Source organism: Dermacentor andersoni, chromosome 8 (assembly GCF_023375885.2).
Source record: "Dermacentor andersoni chromosome 8, qqDerAnde1_hic_scaffold, whole genome shotgun sequence".
In the NCBI taxonomy this organism is placed as follows: Eukaryota; Metazoa; Arthropoda; class Arachnida; order Ixodida; family Ixodidae; genus Dermacentor; species Dermacentor andersoni.
In genome coordinates, this window is record NC_092821.1 from 52,380,520 (window position 1) to 52,403,241 (window position 22,722).

The 22,722-nt window shown below is 44.7% G+C and overlaps 1 protein-coding gene across 4 annotated transcripts in view; it reads left to right on the plus strand.

Annotated features, from left to right (window-relative positions):
- LOC129382101 (calcium-activated chloride channel regulator 1-like) overlaps positions 1-21,435 on the plus strand; it is a 57,826-nt gene extending 36,391 nt beyond the window's left edge. For 3 of the 4 annotated variants that reach the window (XM_072289671.1, XM_072289672.1, XM_072289673.1), the window contains 5 exons: positions 4,476-4,694; positions 13,680-13,950; positions 16,577-16,750; positions 19,907-20,188; positions 20,721-21,435. In XM_072289671.1, the coding sequence (XP_072145772.1) occupies positions 4,476-4,694; positions 13,680-13,950; positions 16,577-16,750; positions 19,907-20,188; positions 20,721-21,397 (1,623 nt within the window). In that variant the 3' untranslated portion in view covers positions 21,398-21,435. The remainder of the gene's footprint in view (positions 1-4,475; positions 4,695-13,679; positions 13,951-16,576; positions 16,751-19,906; positions 20,189-20,720) is intronic. The other variant, XM_072289674.1, reaches the window with a different exon arrangement.
- The last annotated feature ends 1,287 nt before the right edge of the window (positions 21,436-22,722 follow it).

Consider the following 22,722-nt stretch of genomic DNA (forward strand, 5'->3'; position numbering starts at 1 on the left):
TTAGTACGTCGTGCGAGTCCACTATAAGTGAAGCTGTTAAAGACAAAGGAATCGCGCTAATATTACAATGAAAACAAAGTACTATCTAACACCATATGAATTTGTCGCTAAGAGTTCCCACGTGAAGAAACATTTTGCAAAGGTGGGAGAATGCCCGTATGGGTAGATTGCCTGTGTAGAGACAGGGATAAAACAAGGAAACTGGCATGGTCACTACGGTACCGTTGCGAAATCGGGGGTAAGATCGGCCACGGAGACTCCAGGACTCGTGTAGTGACGTATAATAGATAAAAAGAGAAGTCTAGAGGGTCGAACATATGCCGAGAATAGGAACAAAAAGGCCACTGAGAGTGTGGTCTATTTAGTCGAAATAACTCTGTTCCCAGGTCCTCTAGGCTTTCCAAAATGTTCTTCCACCACGATATTGGCAGCTGCAGCGCGTGATAAGTACTGTTAAGCGGTTCGAGGCTGTCGATGCGGGGTGCTTCGCCACTGGCTTGTAGGCTGCCGGGTATGTGGGCCAGTCGCCTCCACGTGCTGAGGTGACCAGTGAGCTGGTGAAAACGTTGCACTCTTCAGCCAGTTCACCCTTGTCCACAGGAACGTGATGAGAAAGCACCAGCGTTGAGCTGGAAGAAGCAACAAGACTGTGCTGACTGACTGCCAAAGTTTATTGGAAAGAAACACATTTTTAAACGTTTCTTATGCGCTTCCTGGTGGTTGAAAATAGACATGGTAATAATAAAATAATATATTTCTAAAAGCAAACATAAAGCCAGAAGCGTGCCACATTCATCGCTCTTAAATTGACTGCATAGGCCAACCGCCGATTGCACTAACACGTGAACGAAGGAAAAATTTACTTCACGCCTCCCCCTATCCTTAAGGTATTTCAATGTGTGACCAGATGCTTATTGCCTTACATATGCTTCTTAAATGTTAGTTCACATATTGTATCATTCCATCCTGTTCTAGACCTTGGCAGCACTAACAAAGTTGCATAAACCTGTCGAATAGCGTCAGGGATCGGAGTAAGAGAAAGCATTTCGCTGCCATTGCCGAGACATCGTGGCTGAACCTGAGCTAGAGTGACTCAACTGGGATTGAGTGCTGTTCGCTTTCAAGGTACCTTACTTAATAAACAAGTTTGTATACTTACATGATCGTTAACGCTAAAGGAAACCCATAAAGAAGACCATAGATGACACATTTGCATTGTTGAAGAGTTCGTCATTTCGTCAAGAGTTTGCCAGCGTTCTACACCCTGCGCTAGTTACAAGACGGGCGCTCGTCCCTGCCGGAAGGAATTATTCTCTGACAAAAAGCGAGTGTTTAGCGATTGTGTTTATGCGGCCTATATTACGACGTCCATGTGGCCACATGAATTGCGTCCTGGCGACTGATCACAATGCAAGCAGCTGCATCATGAGGCTAGACCAGGCTGCCGCTGGGATGAAATGTTCGGTGCTTCTGATGCAGATATGTGGTGTGGTATTCAAAAAGGAAGAAGCAGGACCTAATGTTGTGACAAGGACTAACGTTAATGTATATGAAGAGAGCCGTGTAGATTAGAAAAAAAATGGAGATATACTTTATTCTAGTTGACATTTAAATGAAAAGATGTATCTGGGAAGGCCAGGTAATACGTAGGGCGGATAACCGGTGAAGCATTAGAGTTACATAATGACTGTCAAGGGTAGGGGAGCACAGCCGAAGATGGTAGAGAATTAGGTGGTCGGAAGTAGCTAGGAAATTTCCATGCACAAGTAGGGAATCAGCTAGCGCAAGGCAGAGGCAATTGGAGATCACTGGCAGAGGCCTGCGTCCTGCGATGAACCTAAAAGGGACACAAAAATAAAATACGTCGATCTGGATCATCGGAGTAGAAGCCTCTCGTATTTTTGTGCGTTTCAATTTCACATTTCTTGTGGAGGAAATTCCAGCCGAAGGTCCCGCTGTTGCTCCTCAATGTAAGCCGTCCGCTCCAAAGCGGAGGGTGTGACGTCTGTAGCGCAGCGTCCAGCAAGTCAAACATGTTGCGCCGAGGCAGTGGGGGGAACACTACCGATTTATTGTACACATGTACAAGGAAGCGGTGTGTCTTTTAGTCAGCATCAGATAAGGTGTTTGAGTAGAATACTGAACACATGGCACATGTGGTTATATACGGTGCGCTTGCGCGCAACGCGTATAGCGCTCGGCGCCCAAGATACGATACATCTTCCCCCGTTCGAAAAAAAAAAAACAAGAAACGGGAAAATGACGTTAATGAAAACTGACAGGCACTTCAGTTCAAGTCACTTGCGCGAAGTTCTAGTCGTAAGCCAGACGTTAAGGCGTCGACGTCGTTTGAGCTGGTGTGACGAGACACTTACTGGGCAACAAGCTCCGCGGCAAAAGACTGAGCTCTGCATTCTGTGTAGCGAGGTGACGACCTGCTTCTTTTGTCGGCGTTTCCCTTGAGGTCATTGTCGTTGTCTTTCTGGGCGTTTTCTCGGAAGGGCTGCCGGGTCAGTAGCAGGTGCTACTGGTCGCGCCTGAACACCGAGCCGTTTTCTGTGATGACTGTATACGACCTTGGGTAACCATCAGGCTTGAGAGTCTTCGCTTTCATCGCCCATGCACCTTTCTTGATCCAGACGGTATCTCCCGGGCTCAGGCGTGCCATTGGTCCCCTAGATTGGTCTGTCTGAAGGCGCCGGAGCATCTCGTGACTAGGATTACCTTCAACGCCGATAATTGTTGTGCGAATCCGTCGTCCCGTTGGCAGCTCAGTTGGCGATGCGCCGCACTCGAGTGGAGTGGTCCTGACAGGAAGCAGTCCCAGCCCGAAATATTGTTTCGCTTCGGGCGTTTTTTGAGGATACGCTTAGTTATCTGAACACCCTCTTCTTACAACCTATTGGAACGTGGGTATCCCGCACTTGACGTGACATGCCTAAAATCGTACAATTGTGAGAACAACGCGAATGCACGACATAAACATTGAAGTCTCATAGTCAGAAAAAACTTCTATAAGGATGCTGTGCCTATTAAGAATCCCACTTAGTACGTCAACAACTGTTTTGGCCATGGTGTCTTTGAGTAGTTCAACTTCCGGAAAGTTTGAAAGGGCGTCTTAAGCGCCCAGGTACGACCTCCCGCTCAATTCAAATATGCAAATGCCGACCCTGCACCACGGTTAGTCCGGCACGGGGCGCGTCAGTAGAGGCTCTCGAGGTTAGCTATATGCTTGCTTTTTGCAGATAGAACGTGTTTGGACGAACGATTATATATCCGATTTCATTCCCCGCCAAAAAACTAGTTGTCTTGCCCTGGCTTTGCTCTTGTTGATTCCCAAGTGCCCTTGGTGAATTCTTTCCAGTGTCTGGCTCTTCATGCTAGCCGTAATAACTTCATTGCAGTCTTTTTCCAGCTTATAAATTCCACAGATCGTTTCTTATTTGTTCGTCACGCACCATTTCCACAGCCAGCTGCCTACGTGCTGCTTTTCACCGAGTACTCTCTGTTTTCAATCGAAACCCAGACGCACCTTCAGTTGTCGTGACTTTAGCGCTGATACTATAGCAAAAGAACCTTCTTTATGATTAGACTGCGATTTCAATGCAAATAGTGGTGTACATTCTATACCATACGCGAGCACCAGCGATTACTCTGGAATGAACGATGAGATGGAGATAGATAGCCGACATGCTTGACTCGGACGTCAATCCCCGATGAATGACGGGTGTGCTTACGGCTATCGTTCTGATAGAGCGCTACCTATTTCTCTTGGCACACGTTCACCCATTGAAGTTTCTTTGAGTGACTCAACTGTTTTCTTCACTGTCACTGCAACGTGAACATATATTTTATGCTGCCTGTTGAGCTTTAAACCGACAGCACCAAGCTGAAGTTTCAAAACAACAGGTTTAAGAAGAGTTTGGTTATAAGTACTATTCGTTTCATTTATCTACTGATTGAATCAAAGTTTTGTAACAATTCTTCTATCAATGAATATGTTTGTGGGTGATATAAAAGCGCAATTACACTGGCAACGTCATCACTCTTGTTTATATCTGTATCTGCGACGAAGCGGCTATACTATCGTTCGAAACGTGGTCGCAACCTTGCTTCATTTCTAGGTACCAACAAATACTCGTTGAACACTTTGATAATTGCGTACGTTTATACTAGTATTATGACTAGTAGAGCAACCTTAATGTAGAAGATCCCAAGATGGAGCTTGATGAACAGGCCTCCGCGGACATTGGCGGTAAAAGTATGATTTTTCGATATGAATCGTGACTACAGTATGACGCTTCACGCAATGAAGGTGGCGCTTTGCCTTTAATGTTGTGTTTTCCACCTGTTTTTGCTGCCTGGTATATACGTACCCGTTTATTCTGCAGATAAGCCCAACATGCAATGCTCACTGCTCAGTGCGCTGGATTTTATTGTCGCAAAATTACCACAGCGCCCTTGTCTCAATGCAGGTTTTGCAAGTTAAAACGAACTTCACCGTGAGGCTAAATCAGGATTTCACCATTGATGTTGGTTTGGCAAAGAACACAATGATCTCCATTAGACTTGCTGGTTCAACCGATGGAGCACTGAAAGTGGGGGTTACGGACCCCAGTCGACGAAACTGCGCAGCCTGTGAGATCGTCCCTTACGGTGACACAACGAGGGTAACCCTGCCAGACCCCGTAAAGGTAAGGTAAACTGCCGAGAACTGAGCCTTGGCAAGGTTCGAGTTCCGGTGGTGTAGTTTGTTAGGAAGCGCGACTCTCTCGCATAATTCATCATTTGTTTTCCCCGAATGATTCACGCGCATCCTATGTGATTGTGGGGAATGCGGGTTACTGCGTCTCCAGCTACTACGAGGGTCTATGGAAGGATGGATGGATGAATGACATGAGCGTCCCCTTTGAGATGGGGTGGCGGGTTGCGCCACCAAGCTCTTGCTACTATACTGCCTAATCTCCTACCTAGGTTAAACAAGAAAAAGGGAAACACACTATACACTCACACAACCCTAATTGCGATCTGTGCTTTTGTACGACTCCGTGTTTTGTCGTTTCCCTACTTCCACGAATCCTCCAATAGCCTCTTACTAACCCCTATTGCGGACACGTTTACTTTTTCGCTGCTCTCGTTCAACCCCAGGGCTTCAAGGAGGCCAGTGGTGCCTAAATCGACTGCTCGCAGATGTATTCACATTCTAACAAAATATGCTCCAGAGTTTCCCCAGCTTTACCGCAGCAAGCACATGCTTCTTCTTTCTTATATCTCGCTTTATAGGTGCGTGTTCTAAGGCTTACCGATCTCGCTTCCAAAAGTAATGAGCTCATTTTTGAGTTGTCATTTTTTTCTGTCCTGATTTCGACCTTTTCCTTATAAGTAGTTACTCATGGCAGGTTTCTTTTCCATTGCACCCACCCATCAGAAAATGTCACCCTCTCTGACTTTCTGCTTGACGTCCTTTGTTGCTGTGTTGCCCACCCTACAGGCTGCATACTTGCTGGTAAGCTTCCTAGTTCTCTTCCTCCGCTGTGAATCAATGTTTTTCATGTACAGATACCTCAACACTCTCCCACCCCATTTACTTTCTTCGATAATCCTCAGTCGTTCTTCATACTCAATTTTACTGCGAGCTTCCCTCACTTCAAAACTAGTCCAGCCAATATCACCCTGCACAGCTTCATTTGTAGTATTCCCGTGAGCGCCCAATGCGAGGCGTCACACTCACGTTTGGTTCCTATCGAGTCCCAATCGTACCCCAGCAAACAACAGAGTTTCCAAAAGTAAGTCCTGGAACCATTACACTTTTCTACATATATGGGAGCACTTCGTACCTATTGGATCCCCATAGCGCTCTGTACTTCATTATGGCTGCATTTCTCTTCCCCCTCTCGGTTGTTTTTTCTTGTGTTTCCATATACCTATTGCCTTCGTTTATCCATATACCAAGGTATTTATATTTTGTTACACGAGCTATTTCCTGACCCTGTGTCGCCACTGTCTGTTCACTGTTTTCTCTGCATACCATAACACCTGATTTTCCAACACTACATTTCCAACCTAAATTGTTTCCTTCCTACCTACGGATATTAGACAGACATTACAAATAACTTTGCTTGTTAGCAAGCAACACAATGTCGTCCGCATAAAATAAAACCAGAAGCTGCTGCTCTACTACTCTACCCGCCTGTTTTTTTTTGAGAGATTAAACCTGATATTACTTCCTTCTACCGCCCTATCCATCCTAACCAAGTACATCATAAACAGCAGCCGGGATAAAGGGCACCCCTGTCTCAGTCCCTTGTTGATATGAACTTTTTCCTCTCTTCTCATCCCTTCCCATTCAACGCAAACGGTATTTTCTAGGTAAATCTATCTCAAAAGCTGTACACAACCGTCACCGAAGGCTTTCCGTAACAGAATATCCCGCAAAATGTTGCAGTTTACGTTGTCATAGGCTCCTGTAATGTCTAAAAAGGCCACATATAAAGTTCTGCTTTCTACTTTTGATATTTCAATACACTGAGTAAGAACAAATAAGTTATCATCTGAACGCCTACATATTCTGAAGCCATTCTGAAGTACTCCCAAAATTCCATTATCCTCTGCCCATGCTTGAAGCTTTAATTTGATTGCCTGCATTGCTAGCGTGTATATTACCAATGTAAGGGTTAACGGTATATACGAGTGAATTCTATCTTTCTCCCCATTACCTTTATAAATTAAATTTCACGAGAGCTTTCACGAGAGCTTCCTTACTTTTTGGTCCTAGTTCATTATTCAGCCTAACGGGAAACTCGTCTAGCCCTGTGGCTGTGCGCTTAGGAATTTTCTCTTCCGCTTTCTTCCAGTCGAAATTTATCAGCACCAGCTCCTTTTCCACCTGGGTCTCTCTCATGATTTTTTTTCTTCAAGTACAACCTCGTCATTGCCTTGGAAAGATTCGGCTGTTATTTTTCGGATGTAATTTATTGTCGCTTCTCCTTCTAGTCTGTTTCCATCTTGGTGTAGGATATGTTGTTGTGGACTTCCTGCCTAACAATATTATGTGGTTCCAAAATATTCTACGTGGGGCCTTCTTTTTCTCACGTATTACTGACAACCAACGTTCACTTTCAGCTTTTATCTTTGCTTGCACCAGTATTTGAACCACAGACATTTTTCCTCCCGGTATATTTCACATTTACCGGCTACTTCATCCGGCGACAACTTCGCCTTCTTTGCTCGCCTGATCTTTAGGGATGCTTCCTGTCGTTCGGCGATCGCTTCTCGTATCTGCCTGCTCCACCAGCTTTGCGGTTTCTTTCTGTATCTCTCCCGTGTTTGTCTCCTTATTTCACTTAGAAGCTTAGTATATTCCCAATCTATATTTGGCCATTTCCCAAGTTCTTCCTCGACTCTAGTGATTATATTTGTTATTTGTTCATCATTCCAATTTGGACTGTCAATTTTTCACTCCTTGCTCTCTTTCCCAACTACATATCCCATATTCAAAATGATGCGTTTATGGTAAATCCCTATGCTGCTACACCCTTCCTCATCAATGACCATTTCTGTCAACTTATGAATTCCTCCTGTCATCAGGCAGTAATCAATGGTTGATTGCCGGGTTCCCACTTCCGATGTGATCTGCCCTTCAAACTTAGACCCTGTATTCGCGATAAGGAGGTTCTTGCTCACAAAGGTCTATCATTGACTTCCCGTTGTTGTCGGTATAGCCACCTAAATCCTGTATGTGGGCATTCGTATCATCTAATAGAATAATTTCAGCACCATTCCCGAAACCCTTAATATCAGCGCCTATGCATTCCACTTACTCTTTATTCTTCTCGGCGCAATTATTTCCGGTCCACAAATACGTAACGCGCAGCCAAGTTTTTTTCCCACTCATTGTACCTGATAACCGAAGATGCTCTTGACATTTTGAATTTACTCTTTTCCGTTTGGCTCCCTGATGAATGAGCATTCCGACTCCCCCTCCCTTTCTTTCCGACTTAGTTCTGTTGCACCCTTCCCAAACATAATTCTCAATCACTGGCGGCTCTTCCGAGTCTCTAAGGTGCGTTTGTGTAACCACATACACCCTTATTTGTTCTCTAACTGCTCCTCAATATCTGCCAGTTATCCTTTCTTCTGCCGCGCAGCATGTTCATCCAGCCTATTGTATGGCGAGCTCTTTCTTGCTTTCCTCCTTTTTCTGTTATTGACCGCGATGGTATACAGACCCTTAGGGACCTTCCTACCTTCCTATATATTTCCTTAGGGGACCTTCCTCATTACTACCTACTCTGGCCTCCTGAGCGCCCGTGGGCCCCCTAAAAAAGCAACAGCGCGACCAGTAAGTCGCCAGCCCACTTCTAGTTCAAGCCTGTAATTGAAGTGGATCCCGTCTCGTTGAAAACCACCACACCTTCTCACCTCCCTGTTTACTTCGACAACCTCGAAGCCTTTATCTCCGCTCATTTTCCATATCGCCTCATTAGCAGTGACTACAGTTCTTTGTATTTGACTGTCACATACAGGCACCTCTGGCACCGTGTACACCACGATCTCTACCTGAAGGGACAGCTCGCGCAAGTCGTCCACCCCCTTCGCCAACGATGGGCTAGTCCTGTGCCTTTCCTGTTTAGGACCTCATTTAGCCCACCGGCCCTTATGACAACGTTGCGCGCGTGGGAATTTTCCGCGAGCATTGCTTTTGCTTGCTCGATGACAGAACCCAGCGTCCACCCCGGAAATGTCCCCACCGCTACTCTTTTATCGCCTTTCACTCTCTCCAAAATTGCTGCTGAGCACCTATCTAGGTTTGAATCGCTGGCGCATAACAACCATTTCACTTTCTCCTACGTCTCCCATGCTTCCCTTTGTTTTTTTCCGTGTGATTCGGACTTGTCAAGGGGCATTGACCCAAGCGCTCCTGCTTTTCCGCGTGGCGACTTCAAGGTGGGTGCCACTCTTTCCATATAACCCCTCACCACGTTCCGTGCATTCCACGTACTTTGCTGGCACTCCCTCTCCTGTCACGTCGGGGGATTGTGTTCCATTGTCACGGCCGTTTTCGTTCACAATGGCGGCCCTGTTCAGCGTTTCCTCGAGTGCTTCAAGCTTTTTCTACTACCTTCCGTGCATCACGCTCCCTATTTAGCTCATTTTTGAGCTCTTCAACCGGTTTGACAAGCTATCCCTCGAAACCCTCCAATTTCTTCAGCCTAGCATCGACATCACAGTGTGTGCCGATTCACTCGTTTTCCTCTCCATCTCATCCGTCGCCTCATCTCCCTTGTGGGACCCCCTGCGCACTGGCTGCTTTCCCGGCTGTCTTGCCATGTATTTCACGGCATTTTCTTATGCAAATATTATAATACTAGAATAATGCAGAGCACTTGCTTTCTGGTAAAAACCGATATTCAAAGGATTTAAATCCTTAAAATGTCGCAAAGTAATTCTTACCAATGTTTACAAGCAATCAATGCTGCAGAGACTTATGGCACGTTTTCGCACGTGTTCAACCACGCGGTCACGCTCTCACTTTTCTACCAACGCATACACAATAAAACCACTACTAGCTATTAGTCTTGCCACTTGCAAGCTACTATTTAAAGGCTATAAAGACTCAACGTCCCACCCGGTTTCACGTGCTGAAGCACGTGACGTGAAAGGGCGCTCTGACTATCCTGCAGAACCAAATGTGCACGAAACATTCCTGCACACACGAAAAAAAGAGAGGCAAAAGAAGAAGAAAACTATCCAATTATTATTTAAAGGCTAAAGAAAATCAGAAAATCAAAAACAGAACAAGCTCAAAGCATGCACGAAAAACCGTAGTAGTGTGAGCGCCACCTGCTGGCGGAATAACCCACGAGCAAGAAGGAAGTTGCCGCCTCTTCCTAAATTTCAGAACGTTGTCGCGTGCGCACCGATGGTAGGGTCATATGCGCGCTCGGCGACCCACCGCAGGAATTGACTGATGGCGTCGGTGCAGCACTGTGATGGGCAAACGCTTCATCAACAGTTAGGCGTACAGAATTTAAAAGCATGCTCCACGACTGCATAATCTGCCGCATTACCGAGTCTCAATAAGCCCCCTCGTCAGCCAGCCAACCCTGTGTGCTTCACCACCCGCAGCGAGGCCAAGCATCGGTTATAGCTCGTAACTTACTTTTATCAAAGAAATAATTGCAGTTGGAATTCAGCGAAGTGTAAAACGTATATTGTGCTGCAAGCAACGAACATTCAATGCTTTTACCACAAACATCGGCTAACGATACGACACCGCGTTCAATTTACAACAAGCGCCTGACCCCGCAATGCGAGAAGGCACGGGGCCTGGAATGCTGTGGACATCAGAGTATCTTCCTTTATTTTCTATGAAATTATGAAGAGGAGAAAGTTAGGTGATCTCAAACGTACGCGTTTTGGGACCGTCAGCGGTTGATGTTTAACGCGCCATCCGTTAAAATGGTATAGGCAGCCGCCATCGGCATTGAGTTGGTCAAGTCAAACGAGGCTGGCTATGCACGTTGTGCCGATTGTAGGGCCATTCCCAAAACTCGCTGTTGACTGAGCTGCGTACACCTCCAGGACGTTGCAGTACAGTCGGCGTAGTATAATGGCTGGCTTAGTATTTGCAGGAAGCTTTTCGAGACGGCGGCACTCCAAATTGTTGCTCTGCTCTTTTTTTGCGGGCAGGGAGTGCCACATTTCTATAAAACTAATTGCAGAGAAAAGACACATATATAGAGAGAGATAACTTGCAATATTAGGAAGTAAACATCCTTTTGATTTTACATATATATGTCATTTCAAACAAGCTGAGGTCTGTACATTGATTTAGGAATTTATTTATTTATTTGTTTATTTATTTCTAAAGCGCTTAATGCCACGTTTCGTCGCAGAGTGTCGCCCCCCCCCCCGTCGTTTCAGCGTTTATAGAATTGGAAACAGAGACAAAGGGGCCCCCAAAAGATTCTGGAACCTTATAACAGCACTAGGAGCTCCAACTGAAGATTTGCGCGCGATTATAAGGGGTGAAGACGGTAGCATATACTAAGGAGACGATCCCCGGTGGCACATCATAGACGTTGTTAGGGACAACTATGGCACGAAAGGAAGCGTAGTTTAGACCTAAACATATCCAGCGACAGCAGAGAAGCCGCAGAGATCAAACTTTAGCATAGAAAACTTTTGCTTGAAGACAGCAGATGATGTCCCTAATAACATGGCAGCAGGACCCGATGAAATCCCGATACAGCTAATCAAAAACATCGGTGCAAAGTGCAAGGCAGAGCTGACTAATGCCATAGAGCAGGTGATCAGAAATAAGAAAATTCCGATTGGATGGCGTGAAAGCAAAATGAACCTCATCTACAAAGGCAAAGGTGGTAAGGAGAAGACGAGCTCGTACAGGCGAGTTACAGTAACGTCGGTGATGTATACGTTGGCAATGCAAGCCATAAAATTAAAACTGTCGAAGTGGGTGTAGAGAAATGTGCTGGCGGAACTACAGAATGCGTTAAGACCAGGCAGACGCTTAGAGTATCAGTGCATAGAGATTTCAGTAGCTCAGAATAGACCTCTATTGATAGCATATTTATATATTCAAGGAGCCTATGAAAACGTAGACCGGTAATTGTTATGGGATATATTCAAGAACGAAGGCATCTAAAACAATTTTGTGGAGCTGTAAAGTGAAATATATAGAGGCAGCCGAGTACAAATTGTGTCGGGTAGTCTAAAAGGTAATAAAGTGGTGGGACTTCACCAAGCACGGAAGCAAAGACATCCTCTGCCTCCATTGTTATTCGCGACTTCTGATTTCTGTGGGGCCACTGTGGGGCCAAAATAAGTTTGAGGTGTTGCATTGAATCTGGAAAGCAGTACTGCTGCCAGCGATAACATTCGCAAATGTCATTCTATGTTTAAAATCAGATATCTTGCCTGGGTTGGAAGTTAATGATCGGTAGGCTGGTTGGTTTTGGGAGCCCATGGTAAAGGCACAAATGAAGCAATATAGGGTGATATGTGTTGGGTCCCTTTTGAATTCATAGAAGCGCAGAGCAAGATTTGAAGAAAGACTCGGGAACATGGATTACACAAAATGGAGGAAGAGGTCAAGAAAGTTGGTAACCGAGTACAGGGCAATTGAATGTGAAAATAGACAGCCAGGAGTCATCAGAAAAAAGTGAGAGAAGCAGAGACAGTGAATAAGATTCAAAAGTAGCGAAACAAAACGGACTATAGAGATTTACAAAAATGAGAAGAAAGAAATTATAAAGGACAATTTGTACGATAACACGAAGGGCAATGCATTGCTACTTGAGGACTGAGCCGGCTGCCTGAGAACAATAACGTACCGGAGCAAATATTCGGAACTAGATAATGCATGTGCACGCTGCCTCAAAAATCCGGAGACCACTCAGCACATCCTAATTGAATGCAAGGGGATTCACCTTGTGAGAACAGTATGTAACGTCCACCTTTCGGAATCGCTGGGATTTGAAGTAGACGGAAGCATCACCCGAACAGCAGTCCATATAAGTGAGAGACGTGTAGAGCGGTGGTGGGAAAAAAAGCAGGGAAGAGATTGACACGACCGGATCTGTTAGCCATAACTAGCTGTACAAGGTAGATTTTGAAGGGGAAAAAAGGAATTAAGAAGATGTACGCTAAATTGCTTGAGAAGGATATGTATGGTATCCCAGATTAAATCGAGCAGGCTAGGTGACTATTTGTCACTACTGCCACGTTTCAAAGAGGATGTCATTAAATCGTCTTCATTAGGTGAGGATCAGTACCCATTTAAATTGTGTAACTGTCTCATAGATAAAATTCATTGCTGTTACTGTGAATCCCAATCCTTCCACGATAACCATAATACACATTACGAACGTTTATCACTCCTATCAGGGGGGGGGGGAGGCAAAGGCGGAGCCGCAGAATTTCTTGCAGCTTCTTCAAGATTCTCTTAACGCAAATTTTCAACAATTTGCGCGTGCCCAGTAAAATCATTCCCCATTATGCATACAAGATTAGTCTAGAAATATTGAGAAGTGTTGTAATTGTAGGCGTTATGGGCCATCCACATTCGTGCTTGGGTCGAGAAGAATTCAAGAAATATCTAATCCAATGTGTGCTTTCAAACTTCAAGTTTTGTTCTCACTATGAATGTTTTGCTGATCTGAAAGAATAACATTCACGTTTCAATTTGCTTCAAACATTTCCTGAACAATTACAATCCCATGCAAAGAGAATTTGGCAGGGAACATCTTTTTATTTAGGGCAACGTTTGTTCGAGTTCAGTAGACAAATTAGACAAATGACAAGAACTTGGGTAAATATGACACTCAAACTTTCTTACGCACGGAAATGATATTCTTGTCTGCAAAAGCAGTGTTTTCAAAAAGTCGCGTTTATATGTTCAGTTGTGGACCACCAAGGCCAAAATTTATCAGGAACCTAATTTCCCCAATCATTTACTGGTCATTCCCTTGGAAAGTCCGTCTTGGCGATTCCTGTCGCTGAACAGAATCACTGACGCACAAATAAACAGGGTGCCGTCACCGGTCAGCAATGCCATTTCTCGCTACATAATATTTGGGTGTGTGTGTGTGGGTGTGTGTGCGCGCACATGTGTTGTAGAGTGATTGATTGACACTGTATTATATTTATTTTTCAAGACGGGTACATGGACGCTTCATCTAGAGAGAAACAGCAGCGATGAAGTCGGCGCCTGCGTGAGTGTGTTTTCACAGCCTACTGACAACAATACAGACCCCATCAGATCCAAGGCGCGAATGACGAACACGTTAGTTAGAAACAACTCCCTCGCTATTGTCATTGTTGATGTGACTAAAGGAAAGAAAATCGTTGTGAATGCAACTGTGACGGCTGAGATAACCGACCTGGATGGCGCAACCACAACCCTAAGACCCCGCGACGATGGCCAAGGTACGCATAATGTTACATGATTCTGTGATCGCTGAGCTGAATATAGTCGGCTAAAAATTAGACCGTAGCCTGTTACCAGTGGCTGCGGTGCGCAGTAAAACAGTGCCGGTTGCGAGCATCCCAGATGTTTATTGGTTCTATTTCCTAGAACTGAGTTTATACAGCGTGAAAACGACAACGACACAAGAAAACAAATACCACAGACAAGCGCTGACTGCCAACTGAAAATTTATTTGAAATTCACAGGACATTTATACCTTTTTCAGCATAGGCATACGCACACCAGTCGCAACAACAGCTGCAAATCAACAACATTATAATCTTTGTTCGAAAAATGTTATTTCTTTTCCCGACAAGGCAAGACAGGGAGTGCTTACACATTTATCCCCTTCCTTTCTAATGTGATTCTCACTCTCTTGCCTTACAGGAAAAGAAATTTTTTTGAAAGAAATAATATAATGTTGCTGATTTGCAGATGTTTTTGTGAGTGGTGTGCGTATGCCTATGCTGAAAAAGGTAGAAATGTCCGGTGAATTTCAAATAAATTTCCAGTTGGCAGTCATCGCTTGTCGGTGGTATTTGTTTCCTTGTGTCCTCGTCTTTCTTGCGCTGTTTAAGCTCAGTTCTAAGTATGAACCAACGAGCCCTCATCAAGATCATATTAATGCAAATTTCTGTTTCCCTCCTGCGATTTGTTTGGCAAGTGTAGATGCGTCTGCAGCGCACGTCCGCAGAAACGCATATATATATATATATATATATATATATATATATATATCTTTAAGCGACTGTCTGCCTTGCTTCAATGCCTTTATGACCAATGTTAGCTTCGTTCACTTAAGTAAGGTGGGTGAACCTTTCGGAACAACTTTTTTTTTCAGTCTCAATGACACGAATCCCAGTAGCATCTATAGAAATCATTGACGTCGTTATTAAAATCTGCAGAAGGGCCGAAGTCACTGTGCGAAGGTTGAATCTTGTTTGGTCATGCACCCTGCTCAATTTGTGATCTCGTATGAGATTTAGCTAAGCTTACTAAGAATAGTTTCTAGGCCTAATACCCATATGATACTCAAAAGCCAAAACCCTCCAAGAAGTCGCAAGCCACAAGCACTTAAAAAGTCGACATCTGAATGTTTTTATCTACGAGTACTATTTTACACACTTAATAGCTATTGGAAACTGCGTGCTAGCGTAAAATGTCAACTACTGATAGACTTATAGCACTCACATTTCCTCTTGTACCATTCATTATCGATTCAAGTTCGGGCAACAAACTACAAGGTTTACCTTTAATAAAATTCTTTAAATTTATTACCATGAAAGTTTTCACATGTGAAACCTTAGCAATATAGTGCACCAGATGATGGTCTTGATCACCCCCTTAACCTCACGAAGGGACGACGCGAAGTTCAAAGCACTGTTTTCTTTTAATGCGAAAGCATAAGACGCCTCTTTGCGCGAACATTTGTCGTAGTGAGCGACGTTGCCAAAGAGCAAAAACACGTAAAAAAAATGTTCGGGTCGACGTCAAGCTTATCAGGCTGGCTCCTGCAAAGAAACTGAACTAATGACTTTAAAAAGTAAATGTGGTACATCTCGGTCTGGGTGGGAATCAAACCCTGGCCTGCGGGGTGCGAGACGGGCACCCGTCGCGGAGCCCACGGTGGCTCCACAGTTCTCTGGCTGACTAAAGGTGTGCCTAGTGCGTGCATTGAGGCCGGTGGAGAGACTGGCGCTGTGTGAACGTAACCAACTCCTCAGCGACGATAACATGCCGTGCGCTTTCTGCTTCGAACACATCCTCAGGGTGACAATGTCCATTCTGTCCAACAAGAACACGTCACCGTGTGCGCCCTACTACGTTGTCGCACATTTCAAGCGTATATAGTTTCATGCGTGTCAAAAACCTAAATCGAAAACATTTCACCAAAGCGACTATAATTATTTCGCATTCCCCCACATAAGCAGTCCTAAATGTTTGTGCCTTATACATCTCTGAAAAAAGAAAGACGGCTACTTTTTAAATTTTATCTTATCAGACGTGCTTTTTTCAGCAAGACATGTGTTCTTTGGCTTCCTCCTTAAAAATGTATAACAAAACTTGTAACCCCACGCGGCGTCTGTGAAATCGAAACTGAGAGTACCGGTTTGATGCGGTAACATACAAAATGCAGCAGATCCAAAGTGCTCTGTTGGAACCAATGTACAGCGAAACTTACGAGGCAGTGTTCCCGTGAATCTTTTTATGTGTTTCTGTGTGCCTATTTCTTCTTACGTCCTAGTTTAGTCACGCGCACACATTCTATCATTGTTAATTTGGTTAGCCAATGCTTACCAATTTATACGGCCGCTAAAATTACTACCCTACTTCGTACCACGTACCCACTAATTTACTATCGCAATCCGTGCTTTGCTCTCGGGCGAGTCTGTGACTTTTCTTGAGTTACCATTTTCATATTTCTTATCGTATTAGTGTAGCTGTACAAACAAACAACAAAGATATATCATAACCACGGATATCAATTACTCAGCCCACAGCCCTAGCTAACAGCACGCCTCAGAAAATGACGTGCAGCGCAGCTGGAGCTTCTGTATTAAAGAGGTAATGGAACGAATTTTGCAGAGCCAGACGTGTACGCTGACGACGGGAAATACACTGATTACTACAACAACATTAAGGAAAGTGGAAGGTACATTTTGAAGGCCTACGTGAGTGGTGACAATGTCAACGTATCCTGTCGAACGGCATGTTCTGCGAGCTCCAATATGCCCCTCATAATGCAGAACAACACTACCGGTGAGTACCTAATTCAAGCGTTTCCATGAAACACTGGTTCTGAACACACAGACATGCTCCCACATCTTTTGCAGTATCCTGAATGAGCACAAAGAACCTACGCGTGGCATAAAGCTTGAAACAAACTATTATTAAGGATTGAATGAGATCACGTGCCGGTACGAAACGAACCGACGAGGCACATGTAAAGCGTCCTCACGTTATATTCTCCTGCTTGCACCTGGTGGTTCATTGACTAAAGGGACACTAAAGGCAAATATTAAGATAACCTGATAGACTGATACTCGAGAATCCCTAAGCCGTCAAAGTTATCGCGAACAGAGACTCGAGAAATTAAGGTAAATGCAGGACATGATTAGACACTCCCCCGGGACGTTCAAGCACTAGCCCGGTGACGAAAGCACTTCTCAGTTAAATTAAGTCAGTAGTTCTCAACCACCTGTTGAAAAAAACATTCTTATATTGTATTATAAACCGAAATAATATGCTACTTGTCCAGTTCTACTTCATTTCTAGAAAAACAAAGATGTCATTAAAATTACCCTTAACAACTAGGCCGGTGGAAAGGCCTCGTAGCCAAACTACTCCGCGCCGCCCACGCTTTCGTGTTTCAGTAGTCTTGTTAACATGTAGTGCTACGCTGGTTTGGCAGGCTGGCAAAACTAGCACAAACTGCAGGCAGCAGAGAAATAAGCTAACATGTGATATCACGAGTTGCCCGAACGGTCTACGCCGCTTCACTAAAGAGCAGCTGCAGCGGCGAATCCATCGCTCTGTCTTCCCTCGGTGTTGCCGTCTGTCGGCCGCCGCTTTTTAGGGTGGTCATGGCGTGTGCAACGTCACTGCTCCCCCGGCTGGGTGACGGGATATTTGAATTTTGAAAAAGGTATTCGCATGCTTCATATTCAATATCCTCGTAAACTAAGTCTTTTCTTGGCACGAAACAAGCGTTGCGAGGTTTCTGGAATGGTACTTAAACAGTCCACGTTGACTGAGTATTAGCCTGTAGTGCCCCCTTAGCGCACGACTGCTTGGAATGCTGCGAGCGTTTGGTCTAATCAATGCATGTGCATTTCCTAAGCACACTGCATATAGTCTGAACCAACTGAATTGATAGCTCCGCCCACAAAACCGCAACGCCCCTTCAATTTGCGCTTCCGCACCCGAAAGATAACAATGTTTTACAACTGTGAGAATTTACCTCGCACTTCTGCTTGGTTATTCATTGCACTGCATCAAAGCCAAAGCACGTAATTTGTAAATACCCGTAATTTAAGGTAAACAAAGTTTAGATGGTTACTAAACCGCACTTTTAAACGAAGATGACTCCAGAAGTTGGCTTTCGTGAACAGCAGGCACCGACAGCTATTTGCAGAATTCGGAAACAAGTTATGCATGCCATGGTTTTGACATCGCGTTTCGGGATGCAAAAAGTTAGAATAGCAGGTGTACTTTAAGTATTGCTAGTTTTCTGCAAACTGTAGCAGAAGTATTCCTACTTGCTTTCAACTTTTTGGTTTCGACAAAGACGCTGTCACGGATTTTTTTTTTCACCTTACCTTAATTTCCACCAATGTAACTACGCCAGGGATGAGGTAATCGTAACGTAATTGGGACGCAATACTTAACAATACCTGCTTATGAACTAGACGTCAACACTGTCACGATATTTCAGGAAAGCTTGAACTTCCTTATACGCAGAGTATCGCCGCTCTGAAGCGGCGGCATCATAATGCTGGAGCTACTTATAAATATTTCTCCGAATTTCTTGAATCAGTACATGCCGCATCCTAATTAGGCCAAACAAGGCGCGCCATATTGACTGACAATAGACTGCCTCCAAACCCACCAGCAAGAACTACCAAGATCCATCAACTCCACATCGTGCACACTGCCCGCATGTGTTTACAGCTTCTTCCATTATTACAAACACGCTGTTGGTCACGTCTATTTTATTAATGTAAATAGCCCGCTAAGTTTATTTGCTCGACTTTTTTGCATTTGCATAGCAATGCTCCTTTGAAGTACAATATTTGGGCTCGGGTGTTTAGCGCTTCGGGCGTGGGCAGGCACTTTGCCTTCCCTATACGTTGCCGTGACCCTAATCGGCATAGTATCCACGTTCACGTAACACAAGTTCACGACCTTGGTGAACTGATGACCTGTTTTCTTTTTCTTCCTACTTTATTCATTTCGCTGTAACAGCGCCAGCGGAAATCTTCACGTAGTCATGACTGCCTCTAAAGAGTACTCCCCGAGCGGCTATTAGTTTCTCAATATGCGGCAATAGGATCATATTCTGTTTATTAGCAAAGGCTAAAGCGCCGTACCGGGCCGGCCAGGGTCGGGCAGTGCCCAAGTATTTCGATCGCGGGCCATGTATGGGCAAGGTTTGAAAGCTCGGTGCCGGGCATCGGTGTACCAACGCGTGGCACTTTCGGGCTCGAACCGGGCTCGGACCAGAAGAGAGGGTCCGTGCATGCTCTAGTGTAAGCTACAAAAAAAAAATTATGGGGTTTTACATGCCAAAACAACTTTCTGATTGGTAGGCACGCTGTAGTGAAGGACTCCGGAAATTTGGACCACCTGTTGTTCTTTAACATGCACATAAATCTAAGTAAACGGGTGTTGTTGTATTTCGCCCCCATCGGAATGCGGCCACCGTGGCCGGGATTCCATCCCGCGACCTCGTACTCAGCAGCTAAACACCATAGCTACTGAGCAACCACGGCGGGTAGTATGAGCTACAAGGCTATCTGTTTCTTTGTATACTATTATGCTTCCTATGAAGGAACAGCAATTATCTACGCAATAAGTATAAATGCAATGGCGAGAACAAATAAGCGTGAAGCACTGAAACCTTCGTAAATGAATGCCCAAGAGCGTGTTTTTTTTTTCAAACACGTCTCCTCTCTGTGCTCGAAAAGGGATTAAGGCACAGACTGGAATGTGCTTTCAACTTACTCGTTTCCATGGCGGTGCTCAAGTGTCCTTATATGCAACTGTATTCTCATCGCATAATATTGTCCACTGCGAGCAAAACGCGGCACACTGATTGTCTACGCAAGAAGCGTTATTGAGACCAAGGGCAGTCATATATTGCTCGTTTGTTGTGTAAACCCCTCACAATATCTTCAATGTCAACATCACTTGCAGGGCAGTGTAGCCCGTCCCATAAGTATCCCAAAAGTTGCTTCCCTTCCTACAACGGCACCTTCAAGTATAAACGCCAGCGGCCTGGAGAACAGACCATCAACGGAACTTGGCATAGGGTTGCCGACGGAGGCTCATTCTATCTAGAGGCCCATAACATGAGCCTGGATCCACCCTTGAAACCTTGGAAATTTCGAGCCTGTTGTGAGAGACTCGGAAAAAATGGCACTCTCCTTCTAGAGTTGAGTTGGAATTGGGCCGGTGCTCACCTGAACTTCGGGAAAGGTTGGTATTGGAATTGGAAGCGCAGCAGGGTTCTTTAGCACATGAGCAACCGAAGAATGAAGTAAGAATACTAAGCATCGTTCCTGAACTAATCTTGCACAACTGGCTACTTGGAGCGAACTCGATGCACGTTGAGTAAAAGTAAAATATTCTGTCTGTTAAATCAAATGTGTAATCAAGAAAGGGGAAGTCAAACATTGCCGCGATTTTGCATAACGCCAACGTTGTAGCGGCCACATATAAAGATGTATGTAGCGAAGAGAAAATGGCTGTGACGTCTAAGCCGGGACATACGTGCCGCATACGATCATCCATATAAAGTTGGACGAGAAAAAAGAAAGCGATACATGAAATAGCTGCTGCTTAAACGTGTTCTGTTTGTCAAATGAGCAAAGGTTCAGTCGTATATTTCATGTAGCATCAGCATACGCGCAACGGCTTTTCTTGCAACTTCAATATAAACGTACCATGAGGAATAATCACTCACATTTTGCTTTAACATTTGTTTGGTATTATGTGTCCTCTCTAACAGCGTCATCAATTGATATCCGGGTGAGCAATGAGTCCGAAAGCCTCAAGCAGCACTTCGAGTCCCAGGAGAAGATTGATTCAACGAACTTGGTTGAGGGTACTTTAGAACCTGGTGAGGCCCGCACACATAATATTGTGACGATGTCGCTTCCCCCTGAGTGGGCAGAAGTGACGGAAGAATACACAAGGTGGAACCTCAAGTTTGCTGCTAGAACGACCAACGCCCTAAACGTGACGTCCGAGCTATCAGACATTGCAGAGTTAGACTACTTCAGCCACCGCAAGCACACATCAGCGGCTCCAGTTCCTACAAGGCACACGGCACCTGAAGGCGGAAACACAGCCGAATACAAGGATGAGTTGCACAAATCCACGACAGAAGACTCTGACGACGACGAAAAGTCCACATCAAATGCACCAAGGTGGGAGCCCACACGAGACCCGAAAGCTACGAAAGGCGGTAAAGAATCAACAGACGGACACAGCGACGAAGACAACGATGACGGCACGACGTCCGCAGCTGCAACGCAAGTGATTCTGGGTCTTCTTCTGGCAGCAGTAGTGATCGTTTCTGCCGGGCTATGGGCCCTTAAAAGAATGGAGAATCAACGCGAAGCTGTGACAGCACAAAAGAGTGCTACGGAACTGACTGCGACAACGAACTTGTCAGTGCAGTAGAGTTGAAAACGGTGGAATAAACTTCATTGAAGACACTACTTCAGGTAGTTTTACTAGGCTCGCCTCTTTTCTGCACCTCATGTTTCAGCGAATATTTCAAACTAATAGCCAAAGTTACCGCACTATACCTGACACTTCTGAACACCTCGTGGCTTCTGGCACACCAGAGGATCAGTGAAAAATTGTTATTTCAAGAACCAAGTAATATTTTTATTCAAGTTAAGCCATATTTTATAACTGCCCAATTAATGACGTTGTTCAAAACTAATGTGCTTGGCAATATCGTTATATGTCCCTCAAATCAACCACGACATGCTTTGGCGTCGGGTTACCGTATGCAGGAACCACAGCGCGGTAGGACGACAGTGCAAAATCATACAAATATCAAGTGCATTCTTTGGCAAACGAGAAAGCTGGAATTCTTTGAGCAAAGACGACATTCAATCTTGTGTATTGAACTGTCGTCGAAAATTGGATCGATCAAAAATTTCTAACATACGCTCAAACAGCAAAGACTTCTGGTTCACGAGGCGTCAACTGACTTATTGAATGTTATCAATGAATGCATGAATGTAAGTCACAAAAGTGAGCGAACAAATACAGGTGGCAGCTGATGCATGGCGGGTGCCCGGAGAATGTTTTTTATTCAAATATCCTAAAGGCCCGACAGGCATTACATAGGGGGGGAACAACAGTAAGTACAAAGCAACGCAGTACTACGATGTGTACAGAAGTCGCTGACCGTTACAAGCATATTAAAGAAAAAACTTAAAATATAAAGACTCATAGCAACAATCATGAACACGCATTCACTTGTTACAGAGAGTAGCGTTATATATACACACATAAAAATTCGGAAAGGGGAAGGATGAAGGTTTCAGCTCATGGTGACGTTTCAGGCTGGTTACAAACGCTTCGTAATCAATTACAGATTCAATGGTGCCAGGCAGAAGATGCCATTGACGGATGGCTAGGACGAGCGGCGAATAAAATAAGAGGTTAGTCAGAGCAAAGATGGGTTCGACTATGAGTTGGTGGTCAATGCGTGAAAATATGCGATGCGCTGCAGTGAGACGGGACATAGCAAAGGAAGAGTGGCTGTGATATAATTTCTGGAAAAATTACAGAATGGAAAGCGTTCTACGTCTTTCAAGAGAGCGGGTGCGGGAGTGGCAACAGCATCATGGCTCACTTTCTTCTTCTTCTTCGTGATTTGGGAGATGGAAAATACGCTCAGTTCTGCAGCCCATATGGGAGCACGGCGCAGCGTAATGGGTGATGGGGGCGGGGAAAGAAAGATGAGAGGATAGAGGGGGAAAGGGAGA